A 14,915-nucleotide genomic window follows, 5' to 3' on the forward strand; every position below is an offset into this window, starting at 1 on the left:
TTGAGTGTCACCTCCTTGGCTCGTATCACTTATTTACTTCCTGACCCTGGTTGTGAAGTTTACTCAGTGTACAAAATAATTTCCTTTATTGTTATTTTTTATAAATTAATAATGAATTTACGTTTGATAAAGTTTCAACCAAAAACTTCATAAATTTAAAACCATTATTTTTATCATTTCAATTTATTTTTAAATAAATTTTGAATAAATATATTTATTATATAAATTTTTAGCTAATCAAATTTAATAATATAAAATTTAACAAATTATTAGTTCATATTTTAGCAAATGCAAATCTTGCATAGTCAACAAAAGGCCACATTTGTATTCTACGACCATAAGCCCATGGCCTTTGTTTTGAGCCCATACATTGGGATTTAGTCAGAGTGAGGTAGGCTGGTTCATGATTTAGTTGGTATCCACTAAATATCCCACATTGCTTAGCGACACAATAACATAACCTTTTATATAGCTGAAGCAGCTGACAGGGGCTGTCCCTTCGGGGACATCCGATAAAATTGGAACGATACAGAGAAGATTAGCATGGCCCCTGCGCAAGGATGACACGCACAAATCGAGAAATGGTCCAAATTTTTTTTGATTTTTTTCTTTGAATTTTACGATTTCTTTCTGGGTGTTTTTAGTTTCTGTTCTCTGTTTGCTTTGGTTTTTTAGTTTTTCTGGGTTTTTTTGTTAAAAAAAATCTCTGTTTTCTTTGCATTTTCTTATTTTTCCTGGGTTTTTTACAACTACGATAGCTGGTAAATGTAGTAAATGTTATTTTCTCTATTTTCTTTGCATTTTTCGATTTTTTTTTCTGGGTTTTTTACAACTTCGGTATCTGGCAAATGTTAATTACTTGTATTTGGCTATGTCTAAAGGAGACTTTCGTTTTTTTCGAGTTTGACAGCTGATTTCTTTATAAATGGGTTGTGGAATCATTGATCAAATAATTTCCCTTGAGAAATCGCAGTTGGCCAAATGAGAATGATTGGGAAAATTTTGGGTTTAATATGGTGCTTGCTGAAAAGTATTATTTTATGTTATGAATGCTGATGTTCAATTCTTCTTGTGTAGAAATTGGACTTTATTTATTTATTTTTATCTCTTTCCATTGCCTAGCTACTTGATTTTCTTTCTATTCAATAAAGCAATGCAATTTGAGATTTGTGATATTGACCAGAATGTCTATGCATCATATATGCTAAAAATTTGTAGTTTGAAGTACCATATAATATAGTGAAGGATTAAATTGGGTTTGGCAACCTTTGATGAATGAATTTGAATAGGACAGGTCCATAGTGTTGCTCCAAAGCCTGGAAATGATGCCAGGCGAATCACTTTTGATAATAGCAATTTGAAGCCAGGAAATGATTGTCAGTTTCTCACTTTGAATCCATAAAGGTTGTCCCTTCAAAGAAAATCTTAGTGGGAAACATGACCTAATTTAGCTTCAGTCTTTAGTTGTTGTTTCTATCATACAGAGGCCATGCTCGGTGCGACATGAGCTAATTTTTGTAGGTTTCTGCATCTGTTTACTTTTGCATTTGTATGCTCAGCTTGGTGTTCGACTTCATCGATTTTACTCACTTGATATTGCAAATTAGAATGTTTTTCCAGGTTGGGTCTATTTTACTCTATTAAGTAGTAAATTAGATTCAAGATGTCTTTTTTGGTGTTTTCTGAACAAGCTTGTCTTCTTTTTTTTTTCTAACTCTGATATGTGGTGTAATTGGGTTAAGAGATCCTTTTACAATTTAATTAAAAGATTTTACGTTGCTGGTTTATGCTTGTCGTACAAGTAAGTATGAACCTTTATGAATGTTGAATATTATGGCTTCATTTATGGATTGAAATTATCATTTTTATCTCATGTCTTTATATATATAGTCACAACGTATTTGTAGTCTATCAGTGCTAATTGTCTGGCACATTTATAAGAATTGAGGAGCGAGTTTTAATAGGGAGGCACAAAGATTAAAGGTCAAGGTGACAACTTGACATGCTCTCATAGAGGGAGTCTTTGCAACACCTGAAAGAGCATATTCATAGGTCATCTAAACTCTGATGGTGTGGTTCAGGAAATCAGTCGTCGTACTAAATCTTTTATTTCGAAGCTGCTTGGTTAGTGATTCCTACCCCAAAATGGAGACATGGAAAGCACGTACAAGCAGGGTTGGCACCTTCAAAGGTTGAAGTCTTTGTGTGGCAATGAGTTGGCTAGACATGGGATTTGCGTTTCGGTAGGCGCAGCAATGTATTCATTCCTTTAACTGTGAAAATGAATTGGTTTCATAACTTAATTTTTTCTTGTGGAATGTCGATTGGCTTGTACGGCAGGAATGCTGTTGCTATGTGGGAGACCCCATGTCGTTCATGGTTCTTGGTGTGGCCGGATGCTTGCCTTTCGCTGCTGAGTGTAACAGAGGAGTTTGGAATGTGATGTTACTTGCAATTGTTTTGGTCCATACGGCTTTACAGGAACAACATTAGTTTTAGTGGTGAAATTGTGGACAGTTCTGCAATTGTTTTAATGAATGTTAAAAACTCAGACTTGCCTGCTGGATTTTTATTATAGGCCAAATGTGGTGATGAAAAACAACATTGAGTGAGCTTTGTTATCTATTTAGAGTTTTGACCTGGTCTGACTTTGCATTTTATTGGGGTTGCCAAATGGTAGAATTGCTATTTTAGGTCCTCTAACTAAGTAAAACATTAAATTTAAGCATTTTAAGTCTTTCATAAAGTGATTTTAAAAAAAAAAGTCTTTCATTAAATGAAAAATTTTAAATTTTGGCCCATCTAAAAAATAAATAATTTAATTTTAAAGTATTTTAACGCAATCTTTCTTAGCTTTGGTCCTCTCAAAGTTTTATAACTTTACTTCGGTCCCTCCCTAAGTAAAATTCTTGACTTTGTCCTTGGATTCAATGTAATTATCAAATATCAAGAAGAATCCAATAATTATTGAATATCGAGAAGTCTCAAACAACAAAAAGAAAAATATTATTATATACTATATTAATCTTTAATTTATCATTAATATTACTATATATCAACAATGGACTAGTATTAAAAGACTTGTTGAATTTAACTATTTACCAAGAAATAAGAAAATAAAACATAGCATTTAAAATTCCAAAGTATGTTAAACATTTGGTAATTGGTCACCTCTATAAACAAAAACCCTAAAGTTTTTTTTTTCTTTTAAAAGGCAAAAATTGCTGGGAAAAATTTAACTGTCTCGTACAAAAATTTAACCTGTTGTACATTTTACCCATGAAAACATTGCAATCTCTAATCCCCTAGTTATTGATACATGTAATAAAAATATTTTCAAAAAGAATAAAAAGGTCTACCCAAAATCTTCAGGTTAATCTGTTCTATGTATTCAACACACAAGATTTGAGGGGAACCCCCCGGATTAAATACTGATGAACAATTTATGACATGCGATGGGAATAGATCGGGAAGATGATGAACCCCAGCGGAATTGAAGTTGTGAGAAGCAAAAGCAAGTTATGGATGCCTTTCAATTGATGTTTTTCATAAAAAGGAGCTCCCAACCATATATCAGGCCAATATTTAGAGTGAATAAAGAGCTATACCGTTTCCCGCTTACTCGAAGAAACTGCTTCTCATGTCTATCCCGGATTCAAGGAGTGGTTGTTGAGCTTAAGCTGAGGAGACTGGATGAAATTTAGCAACCTCTAAAACTACCTGTAATATCATGTGTTTTGCTGGACTTGCCGATGTATTTGCATTATCCAATCAACGTAACCACTGGTGCCACCCATCTGGTCCTCAAGAAGATTTACGAGAAGCAGCAAACCTTCCTTGGGTTGTTCACCTTGTCTTACAAGATAAGGAAGTTGATAATATGAAGGGTCACTCTCTCTTAGTTTCTTCAATATCCTCATCAGCCTTCTTGACCAGGGATTTAAATAGCGGTCCGTTACCGAAATAGCGGCCGTTATATAGCGGTAACGGCACCGTCCGAAACCGCTACTGCCGAAACCCGCTATACCCGCAATACACAATAAGTAATGTAAAATTCACGACCGCGATACCTGCAATGACCGCAATAGCATCCGTTATGTCCGCAACCGCGATAAACGCAATGCGACCGAAAACGCGACCGTGACCGCAATTTAAATCCCTGTTCTTGACATTTCATTGTCATGCTCACTAAGGATAACCTGAGTAGGAAACATAAAAGAACCCGGTGAATTAAGTACAACCTCATCGTGGCGCAGCACGCTGAGAAAAGGTCTTAATCTTTCAGAAATACAAAGGAACCAGCAAAACAAGAAAAGCATATTCAGTAAAATTCTATTCAACAACCTCGTCGCCACAAGAATAGCTTCATTAACAAGAGATTGTACCTTTGATAATTCTGCTGCAAAATCTGCCCCGAGTAAATTCTTAGCTACATCAGGCGAAAGCATTCTACCAAACCATATAACAAAGCGGAAGCCATCATCATATAAATAGAGGCCTCTTGAATCTAGGCTTTCAGCAACCAAAGGCAATCTCTTCATAATGTTTTTGAAATCGTCAGTTTGAGCAGATGGCTGCAAATATGAGACAGAAGGGATGTTCAGTTCGCAAAATCTGCATCTTTATTGAAATTTATCCAAAGGTTCAAGATCTTCACCTTCAAAAGATACTCATCAATTCGAATCAAGCTAGGGTATAGATGCTTCAACAACCTTTTAACAGGCAATGCCATCATGGTGAAACCTGCTCCACAACGCTCATCTAGTTGAGCATCAGCATATCCTCCTTTTAGAGGTACTGATTTAGAGAGTGCCAATCCATACGAACACAGTGTACAAGCCCAATCTGAACCAGCCCAAACCCAAGACCCAAAACAGACCCAAAGCCCAACTACTAGCCCAATAACCCAAACACTTTCAGAAAAACCTAACCCCTAACCCAAGCCGCCGCACCCATCACCTACCCTCTGCCACCGCCACCAACTCCGCCGATCACCTGCCCTTCTGACGTCGCTCTACCTGCTCCACCTGCAAGGAGAAACAAACACGCAAGGCAGAGGCAAAAACAAAAAATAATAGAAATAGATAAATAGGCAGTGTAATCAGTTATATAAAGAGAAAAAAAGGAGAATGAAAGGGGTTTTCCGATTTTGGGGTATCAAACAAGGAATTAACAACAATCAGTGAATGTACGAAGATTAAAAAAGCAAAAGAAAAGGTTGATTTCAAATTATTTTCTCAGATCTTGCGTTTTATTTACTGTCTTCTATTTTTTTTTATTCTATTTATTTTCTACAACTCTTTTAACGAAACAAAATAGAAATAGGGCGTTACCTGTGCTACATCGAAAGGGGAAGAACGAGCGGCCTCTCCTCGTTCTTCAAGTTTCGGACCTCCTTTTTCGGATTTAGCCCTTCGATTCGTGCTTAAGATGCACTTAACTTCGAAAAGGATGAAAAAAGATTCGATTTTGGAGACTCCGGCCACCATACGCGGCGGCGCTAGGGCGGAGAATCGCCGGAGGCCTGGTTCGGCCGATGACCAGCGCCGGGCCTGAAAGAACGAGAGAGAGACTCTCTCTCAGCCCTTTTTAAAAAAAAAATGAATCTGATTTGTTTTTTAGTTTTTTTCTATTATTTATATTAAAAATGAAACGGCGCCGTTTCAGCAAAGGGGGATCCGCGCGTCGACCCGACCCGACCCGAAGGATCCGCGTGTTTTAGTTTTTTGGGCAATTTATGCGCGCAGTCCCTCTGATTCGCGGCGTGTTTCAATTTGGTCCTATTTTGTTGTTTTATTTTATTTTGATTTAGCCCTAACATTTTACTTTTGTTTTATTTTAGTCCATTGAGGTGCTGCGTTTTGGGATTTTGGGTTTATTTTCTGTTTCGGTCCTTCCCTTTTTTACGCGTGTCGCAATTGGATCCCTTTCGTTTTCCTTTATTTCGAATTGGCCCTATATGTTTTATTTCACTTCGATTTAAGCCCCCTTTTTTAGCATATTTTATTATTTAGTCAATTTTTGTTAACTTTATTATTATTATTATTATTATTATTATTATCATCATCTTTACTATTATTAGTATTGATATTATTGTTGTTACTTTTATATCTCTATTCATATATACTTATGTATTTTTAAATATATATGTCTTATTATTATCATATAAGTGCTTGTATATGTACATGTACATATTTTACATATAATTTGTTTAATATATATACGTATACTCATATTTCTTTTTATATATATCTATATACATATACATATTTTTATTTTTATAAGTATATATATTTATATGTATGTATTTATATGTTTTTGTATATCTTAATTTGCATAGACATATACATACATATTTTCAATATATTTTAAACATATATATATATAAATTAACGTATTTATTTGTATACGTAGGTATATTTTCATTATTTTTAAACTTTAATTTGTACATACATATTTTCATGCGCCTACTTTATATATGCATTTCATTATTTTCATATTCCATAATTTTATACACCTATATATGTGTACATATTTTTATCTATATGCATATTTTTTTTATATTTTAAAGTATACTTTACATATATATTGTAATTTATGAATACACACATATTTTATTTTTTTTTGTCTATACATATAAATATATATATATCCCTTTAAATTTTGATTGTATTCATTATTTATTTATTTCATTTTCATTATTATTTTGAACGAATGTTTAATTTATTTGTTTATATATATTGTTATTTTATATGATTGTAGGTTTGACTTTTATTTATTTTACATTGTTGCTATCGCTCGTATCATTTTTACACTTTTGTATTCATTATGATTTTGTCATGTATAACAATGTAATTTGCCTTCACATTTTTTATTACGACTTCATGTTTTTATTTCACTCGATAACAAAATTTGTTTAAAAAAATGATATTTTTTGTTTAGATTCGAGAGGATCGTACCCTAACTTACTGGGTTTCGATTTCCACAATAAATCTAAACACACTAATCTTTTCAAACTCAAGTTTTGAAACGATCTCGGGAATTAAGAAAAGATTGTGTCCTAACTTACTGGGCATGATCCCTTTCCTAAACCCGAGATAATAAAATATCTTTTAAATAAGTAAAATTCTGGCATTCATTCACGTATTGGGAATTTGAGACATTGTATTCTAACTTACTGGATATGATTCTCTTTCTCGAATAATGTGAAATATGCCCATTTTCTTGAAAATTTTCAACGTTTTAATACAAGGATCGTATTTTTTTAATTCTTCTAAGTTTTCAATTTTCGACATTAAGACATTAAGTAATCAACTAAGGTACCAATTTTGGGCGTATCGAGGGTGCTAATCCTTCCTCGTGCGTAACCGACTCCCGAACCCGTTTTCTGAATTTCGCGGACCAAACTTGTTGTTTTAATAAAATCAAACCGTTTATTAAAAATGACCGCTTTTCGAGGTGATCCAATCACACCTTATAAAAAGGATTGGTGGCGACTCCTGTTTCATTTTTTTCAAAACCCAAGTCGACCCCGTTTTATCAAAAAAGAGGTGTCAACAGCTTGGCGACTCCACTGGGGATACTAAGTGAGTCGAGCCACGAGTTGATTATTTTTTGTCTTTTTGTCGAAAATCAAAAACTTGGTTTAAATATACGTTCCTTTCATCGCATTTCATTGCTTTTATTACAATTTTCATCGTTGTGGTTTATAATTGCTGCGTTAGTTTAAGTTTTTGTATCTTTTTGCACATTGCATTGCATGACCGTTGGTCACACCTTTTTAAGTGGGAGTGAGAAACTACGCCTTCGTGAGGTTTTCACCTCCGCATGGGATAGTAAATCGCTTCTGGGATACATCCGTACCTATGTCTTCGTGAGATTTTCATCTCCGCATGGCCATAGGAAAATGTATCCCCCTGAATCGAACTTGGTCCGTATGAGCCTATAATGGGTGAGGATTGAGGAATCTGCTGGTTCAGGTACCTTATCTCTAGAGCCATACCACATGTAGTGAACCTTAAGAACCGACCTAGGTAGAGCTACTCCAAATTTTAGTGCTTACCTAAATGAATGTTGTATTTATTGTCGCTTATTTTAAATCTTATTCTGTGTTTAATGCTAATTTACTTTGTTTGTGATTGCATGGCATCTTCATTCTAAAAGAGGTGTCGATTTACATTCAGTTTCTCAGTAGAAAGCTTATCATGGAAAAGGGGTTTGTTGATAAAGTAGAGGATAATGCGGCTGTGCGAATATGGGCTGAAACGACACAACGGGAGAAAGGCGATAGTCTTACCAAAGGGTACGTGTCAGAATTGTGGGATTTTACCCGTATCAGTGTAATCCAGAATGACCTTCGAGAAATGAAAGAAGTCTGGGATCAATGGGACGTCGAGGCCAAGCAGCTGTTCTATTGTAACTACGGTGACCTACCTTATCTGCTTAGTGTCAAAGTGGACAAGTATTTATTCCGAGCCCTTGCTCAGTTCTGGAATTCTGCCTACAGTTGTTTCACTTTTGGGAAAGTAGATTTGACGCCTACTGTGGAGGAGTATACGACCTTGCTTCGGTGCCCAAAGATTCAAGTCGACAAGGCTTATTCCAGAGCTGCTTGTGTCCCTCCGTTGTTAAAGAAATTAATGAACATCACTGGGATGAGCGAGCAGTGGGTCGCTGCCCGGATCCAACAGAAGGGCGACAGTAAATGTGTTCCTTGGAAAAGTTTGCGAGATTTGGTGCTTGTGCATCCTGACTTAAAGAAAAGGGTCGATGTCTTCGCTTTAGGTATCTATGGACTAGTGGTTTTCCCCAAAGCTTTAGGACACATAGACGAGGCTGTATCTGATTTGTTTGATCGGCTTAGTAAAGGGGTGACACCGGTTCCGGCAATACTCGCTGAAACTTTTAGATCCCTGAATGCGTGTCGAAAAGTAGGGGAGGGAAGGTTTATTGGATGCGCGCAGCTCTTATTGGCATGGTTCCATAGCCACTTCTGGAAGGTCGAAAAGGTCTCTTATCGGGTATTCTCCGATAGCTACTCCCCTCTAGGAGAATTGGTGGCCACGCCAAGACGGGATGATATTTCAGAAGAAAAATGGATAGAGATACTCCAGAATCTCCAGGATGAAGATATTGAATGGAGGGCTCCTTGGTTAATTCCTGATGAGATATTGTACCGATGTGGAGATTTTGACTGGGTTCCGCTGCTCGGAATATGGGGAGCTATCGGATATGCTCCTCTACTCGTATCAAGACAATATAGATCACGACAATTCATACCAGCAACGCAGGGGTTGGCTTATAGTGATTTTTCCTATAGGGAGGACAATTACAAGAAGAAGGTTCGAGAAATATCTAGTGCCTGGAACCAGACTCGTCGAATGAAGATCTTAGCCGTGGGTCCGACAATTACCCCCGAGTATGGTCAGTGGCGTGATCAAAGGATCAACGACAACATCCCGGCGTCAAATTCAGAAACTGCTCGATCTTTAGAGGAACACTTACAAGTTTTGCCTTCTGAGATAGAAATCATCAAACAAGAATTCGAAAAAAGGAGTTTAGAATTGGGGAAGAAGATAGAACAACTAGAGGAAGAAAAAATGCAGTTAGGACTGGATGTGGACATTCAAAGGTTAGAGGCCGATAAATTGAGAAAAGGAAAGAACAAAGCAGAAGAAGATTTGGACAGCCTGAAGACAGATTACAAGAAGTTGCGTAGGTCGGTAAGAACTGCTGGCTTGGGTAAAACGCCAGAACAATGGCGACAAGAAATTCAGGAGGAAAAGACGAAAGCTAATCAATGGGAAAAGAAATTCCAGGATACTCGGGCTCGAGAAGTCGCCTTGGGAAAGAGTCTACTAGATTGCCAAGACGAGAAGACGGAGTTGAAGGTCCGGATAACTGAACTAGAAAGATCGCTTCACCAGTACTGTAATCGTAATGCTACGGTTGAATTAAGGGCGAGCTTAGACAAAATTGAAGAATTGAAAAGACAAATAAGAGGGCTAGAGAATGCATTGCACGATAGTGAAATCCGGATAGAGCTTCTGGAAGAAAGTAATGAGCAGTGGCAAAAACAATTCCGTCGGTCTCAAGAGCAGATTGGAGAAAGAGATTATATTATGGGAGAGGCGGTGACTCAAGTGCGCGAGGTAGCTGATCATCTGCAAACTCTAGCGGTTCAGGCTGATCTATTAAGTTTGAAGTATGAGTTAGAGTCCGACAGGGGCCGAGAGTTAGCTTGGCTTCTTAGAAAGGTTAAGGCTTTGACTGTAAGGGCAAAGCCGTATATGTAGTCTATTTTATGTAAAGAAACTCTTTATCTAGTAAAGTTTTCTAATGAAGTTGAATGAGAATCAGTGCCTCTTTTTCTTTGCATTCTTTTCATGCATTGCATCACATTATATGCATTAATGACCATTAAAAAAACCTAATCGAATAAAATCATTTCAGTTAACCTGGAAAACCAACAAAATTACGGTACCCGAGCTAAGACAAAAATTATGGACCAAAGGTTGGAGAAGCTAGAGCGACTTCAAAGAGAAATGCAGGACCAGTTGCAGGCGCAAATGAAAGAGCAAATAGAAAAGATTCAGCGTGACATGGTGCAAAAGATGGAGGAGTCCCAAAATGATCTGGTGGCTAAGATGACGCAATTATTGAAGGGAGTAGATAAGGGTAAAGGTCCTGTGATTGTTAGTGAAGAAGAAAACAATGGTGAACCACTTTATCCTCCAGGTTTCACGCCTCCTCATGCGCAAGTACAGACTGAGCTGCATCCGCGGAGACCCTCTGTGTCGGTTAGACCCCAGCAGTTCCAAGACGATGCTTCAATCCCAACGAATTTTCAACCCGGAGCGGGCTTTAATCCCGGTGATAGCCCGAATAATATTGCTGTCCCAGATCTTGACGAGATGGTTGAAAAGGACAAGGCGAAGGAGGAATTTCCAAAACAATTTGAGGAGAAATGGAAATGGATAGAAGAAAAGTTTAGGGCAATAGAAAGCATCGAAAGCTATGGAATAGATGCAAAGGATCTGAGCTTGGTTCCGGACTTGGTGCTCCCTTACAAATTTAAGATGCCGGAATTTGAGAAATACAACGGGACTAGTTGCCCGGGATCCCATATTACTATGTTTTGTAGAAGAATGACGGGGCATATTAATAATGATCAATTATTAATACATTGCTTTCAGGAAAGTCTTACGGGAGCGGCGTCAAAGTGGTACAATCAGCTGAGCCGAGCTAAAATTGCTACTTGGAGGGATTTAGCACAGGCTTTCCTGAGACAATACAATCATGTCTTAGAAATGATGCCTGACAGGATAACTCTGCAAAATTTAGAGAAAAAATCGAACGAAAGCTTCAGACAATATGCGCAGAGGTGGCGAGAGGTGGCGGTTCAGGTGCAACCACCGCTTTTGGAAAAAGAGATGACGACGCTTTTTATTAATACTTTGAAAGCTCCGTTCATCACTCACATGTTGGGAAGCGCTTCAAAAAATTTCTCGGATATAATCATGAATGGTGAAATGATTGAGCATGCCATTAAAAGTGGAAAAATAGATGGAGGAGAAAATAATAGGAGGGCACCCCCGAGGAAAAGAGAAAATGAAGTGAATAATGTGAATGCTTATGGTAGGTCAATTACCGTGAATCAACCAAAGAAAGTGGTTGCTAATCAACAGGGATCATCAAGACAAGAGTTAGGAGCTAGGCAAACTACTGAAAAGCCCCAATTCACGCCAATCCCGATGTCATACAAGGAGTTGTATCAGACTTTATTCGATGCACATGTTGTTGCTCCTCGTTACTTGAGTCCTCTACAACCTCCGTATCCAAAATGGTATGATACGAACGCGCAATGTGATTATCATGCGGGAATTTCTGGGCACTCGATAGAAATTGTACTGCCTTCAAGAAGGTAGTAGAAGGACTTATCAATTTAGGTGTTGTCAAACTTGACGACTCACCTAACGCAAAGAATCCGTTACCTAATCACGCAGATAAGGGGGTGAATATGGTTAGCGAAGGTACGGGAGAAGAAGTCAAGACTGACATTGCTGAAGTAAAAACTCCATTGAAACGGGTCTGGAAAGAAATGGCGAAAAGAGGTTTGGTTATTTCAGATTCTGAGGAAGGGCATGAGACGGGAAATTATTGTGAATTTCACCATAAAACAGGGCACGAAATCCAAGAATGTGAAGGATTCAAGGCTTTGGTTCAAAGCATGATGGATAACAAGGAGATGAGGTTTTATGAAGATGCGAAAGAAATGAGAAGCATATGCGCGACAGAGTTGGGAACAAAGGCTCCAAAAATAAATCATCCTGTGGTCATTATCTCACGCCCTAAGGGTAATGAGGTTAGGGCTCAGGTAACACCGAAAATTGTAATCCAGAAACCATCAAATTTCTCTTATAGGGATAACAAAATGGTGCCGTGGAATTACGGGTGTAATGTGACCATTTTGGGAAAAGAAGCAGAAAGAAATCAGGAAATAGGTTCTTACACGCGCAATGGAAAAAGATATGACGCTCAAGCAGAGTCGTCCAGGGAAGAGAATTGGAAGAAAGAACATAGGAAAGGGAAAGCAGTAGAAGTTGAACCATTGGTAAATGAACCAATAAAAGAAGAGGAGGCAAAGGAGTTTCTGAAGTTTTTGAAACACAGTGAATACAGTGTTGTGGAGCAACTACACAAACAGCCAGCCCGCATTTCTGTATTAGCTTTACTCTTAAACTCGGAAGTACATCGGAATGCACTATTAAAGGTGCTAAACGAAACATATGTGGCTGACGATATTTCGGTAAACAAGCTGGATCGGCTGATCAACAATATTGGTGCTGACAATTTTATCTTCTTCAGTGATGATGAAATACCATCCGGAGGAAGAGGTTCTACTAAAGCCCTACATGTTACTGTCCGATGCAAAGGGTACACACTCCCGGGGCCTTGGTTGATAATGGATCGGCACTAAATGTATTGCCTTTGTCCACTCTTAGTCGATTACCAATAGACAGTTCGCACATGAAAGCATGCCAGAGCATAGTAAGGGCATTTGATGGAACAAAAAAGGAGGTTATGGGGAGAATTGAGGTACCATTAAGGATTGGCCCAGTCACTTATGAGGTGGATTTCTTGGTAATGGATATTAAACCCTCCTACAACTGTCTATTGGGGAGACCGTGGATACACTCAGCAGGGGCAGTACCTTCATCATTACATCAGAAGGTGAAGTTGGTATCGGAGGATCGGTTGGTAACAATCGATGCAGAGGAGGATATTATCGCAATAATGACTAGCGATGCACCTTATGTGGACATCAACGATGAGGCACTAGAATGTTCTTTTCGGTCGTTAGAATTTGTGAACGCGATGTTTATTGCGGAGGGAAATAGAATTCCAGTACCGAAAATATCCAGGACCACTGAGATGGGATTGCGATTGATGGTAGGAAGAGGAGCCTTACCCGGGAAAGGATTGGGAAAATATCTTCAGGGAAGGATTGAGGCACCAATGCCGAAGGAAAAGTTTGATAGATTTGGTTTAGGGTACAAGCCAGACATGAAGCAGAAGAAGAAAGAAATAGAGAAGAGACAAGAGAGAAGAAGGGCGCGTTTGAATGGACATGAAGCTAAGTGTGAGCCCTTAACCTTTCCCCACATATCTGCATCTTTGTGTCGGGAGGATTTATCCATTCTGAATGTGGAGTGTCCGGTAGCGGCATGGGAGGAATGTTGGAAAATGTTTATACCAATGCCATAGAAGCAACGGAAAGGAGGGCTTTGTTGGAGATCTGCCCTTATGAGCCTGGAAGCGAGCTAAACAATTGGACTGCTGAAGAAATCCCTGTAGTCTTTAGGGCTTATTCAGAGTAATGCTCAAAACATTCCTGTTGTTTGTTGGCCTAGAAACAATATGAAATTTTTTGTGAAATAGGCATGGGCCTAAATATCATTATTTAATGAAATACATGTCAACGTTCATCTTGATCAGTCTTTTTTTTATTTTTCATTTGGTTGATTGTCTTACAAATAATTCTTTCATTTGTAATTCTTTTGCACAAACATATTCATAAATTTATATTCTTGGTATATTCTTTGATATGCCTTCATAGGTCTTCAGATATCAATGACATGAGTGACGCTGCCTCAAACACGGAGCCTATTTTTGAGCAAGAGGTGTGTTCAGAAGGATCCCACGACTTTGAAAATGACGAAGATTATGATGCATCTCCGGACTTGTTAAGAATGATGGAACAAGAGGATAAGCATATCCTACCTCATAGGGAATTGTTAGAAATAGTGAGCCTAGAGGATGGAAAGGAGGTGAAAATTGGAACTGAAATCACCGCAAAGACAAGGCAAGACCTCATTAATTTGCTCCGAGAGTTCAAGGATGTTTTCGCGTGGTCGTACCAAGATATGCCTGGGCTAAGTACTAACATTGTGGTGCATCGTCTGCCCATAAAGAGGATTGTAAACCCGTTCAACAGAAGCTTAGGAGAATGAGACCTGACATTGTGTTGAAAATAAGAGAAGAGGTCAAAAGACAATTCGACGCTGGTTTCTTACAAGAGGTCAAGTATTCGGATTGGTACCAACATCGTCCCTGTTCCCAAAAAAGATAGAAAGGTACGAATGTGTGTGGATTATAGGATTGAACAAGGCTAGTCCAAAGGACAACTTTCCACTGCCTCACATTGATACTTTGGTAATAACACGGCGGGCTATTCATTGTTTCTTTCATGGACGGTTTCTCTGGATACAATCAAATAAAGATGCATCCTGGAGACATGAGAAAAACCACATTCATTACCTTATGGGAACATTCTGTTACAAGGTAATGCCCTTCGGATTGAAGAATGCGGAGAAGTATCAAAGGCATGGTGACTTTGTTTCACGTGATGCAAA

The 14,915-nt window shown here is 38.0% G+C and overlaps 1 protein-coding gene, 1 long non-coding RNA gene and 1 other non-coding gene across 3 annotated transcripts in view; 2 read left to right on the forward strand and 1 right to left on the reverse strand.

Annotated features, from left to right (window-relative positions):
- Positions 1–436: 436 nt before the first annotated feature.
- Positions 437–2,660, forward strand: LOC121223386 (uncharacterized). Its single transcript, XR_005920729.1, has 2 exons — positions 437–2,243; positions 2,341–2,660. It is a non-coding gene; the product is annotated as an uncharacterized lncRNA (long non-coding RNA).
- Positions 494–596, forward strand: LOC121224001 (U6 spliceosomal RNA). The gene has a single exon (XR_005921464.1). It is a non-coding gene; the product is annotated as a U6 spliceosomal RNA (small nuclear RNA).
- A 516-nt stretch (positions 2,661–3,176) lies between the features above and the next one.
- The window catches only part of LOC121223213 (protein transport protein Sec24-like At3g07100), a 14,726-nt gene continuing 2,987 nt past the window's right edge, over positions 3,177–14,915 (reverse strand). Inside the window, exons 4-8 of the mRNA XM_041104343.1 lie at positions 4,974–5,027; positions 4,658–4,845; positions 4,386–4,574; positions 4,171–4,199; positions 3,177–3,933 (exon numbers count right to left, since the gene is read on the reverse strand). Coding sequence (XP_040960277.1) covers positions 3,729–3,933; positions 4,171–4,199; positions 4,386–4,574; positions 4,658–4,845; positions 4,974–5,027 — 665 coding nt within the window. The 3' untranslated portion in view covers positions 3,177–3,728. The remainder of the gene's footprint in view (positions 3,934–4,170; positions 4,200–4,385; positions 4,575–4,657; positions 4,846–4,973; positions 5,028–14,915) is intronic.

Source organism: Gossypium hirsutum, chromosome D11, assembly GCF_007990345.1.
Source record: "Gossypium hirsutum isolate 1008001.06 chromosome D11, Gossypium_hirsutum_v2.1, whole genome shotgun sequence".
NCBI lineage: Eukaryota > Viridiplantae > Streptophyta > Magnoliopsida > Malvales > Malvaceae > Gossypium > Gossypium hirsutum.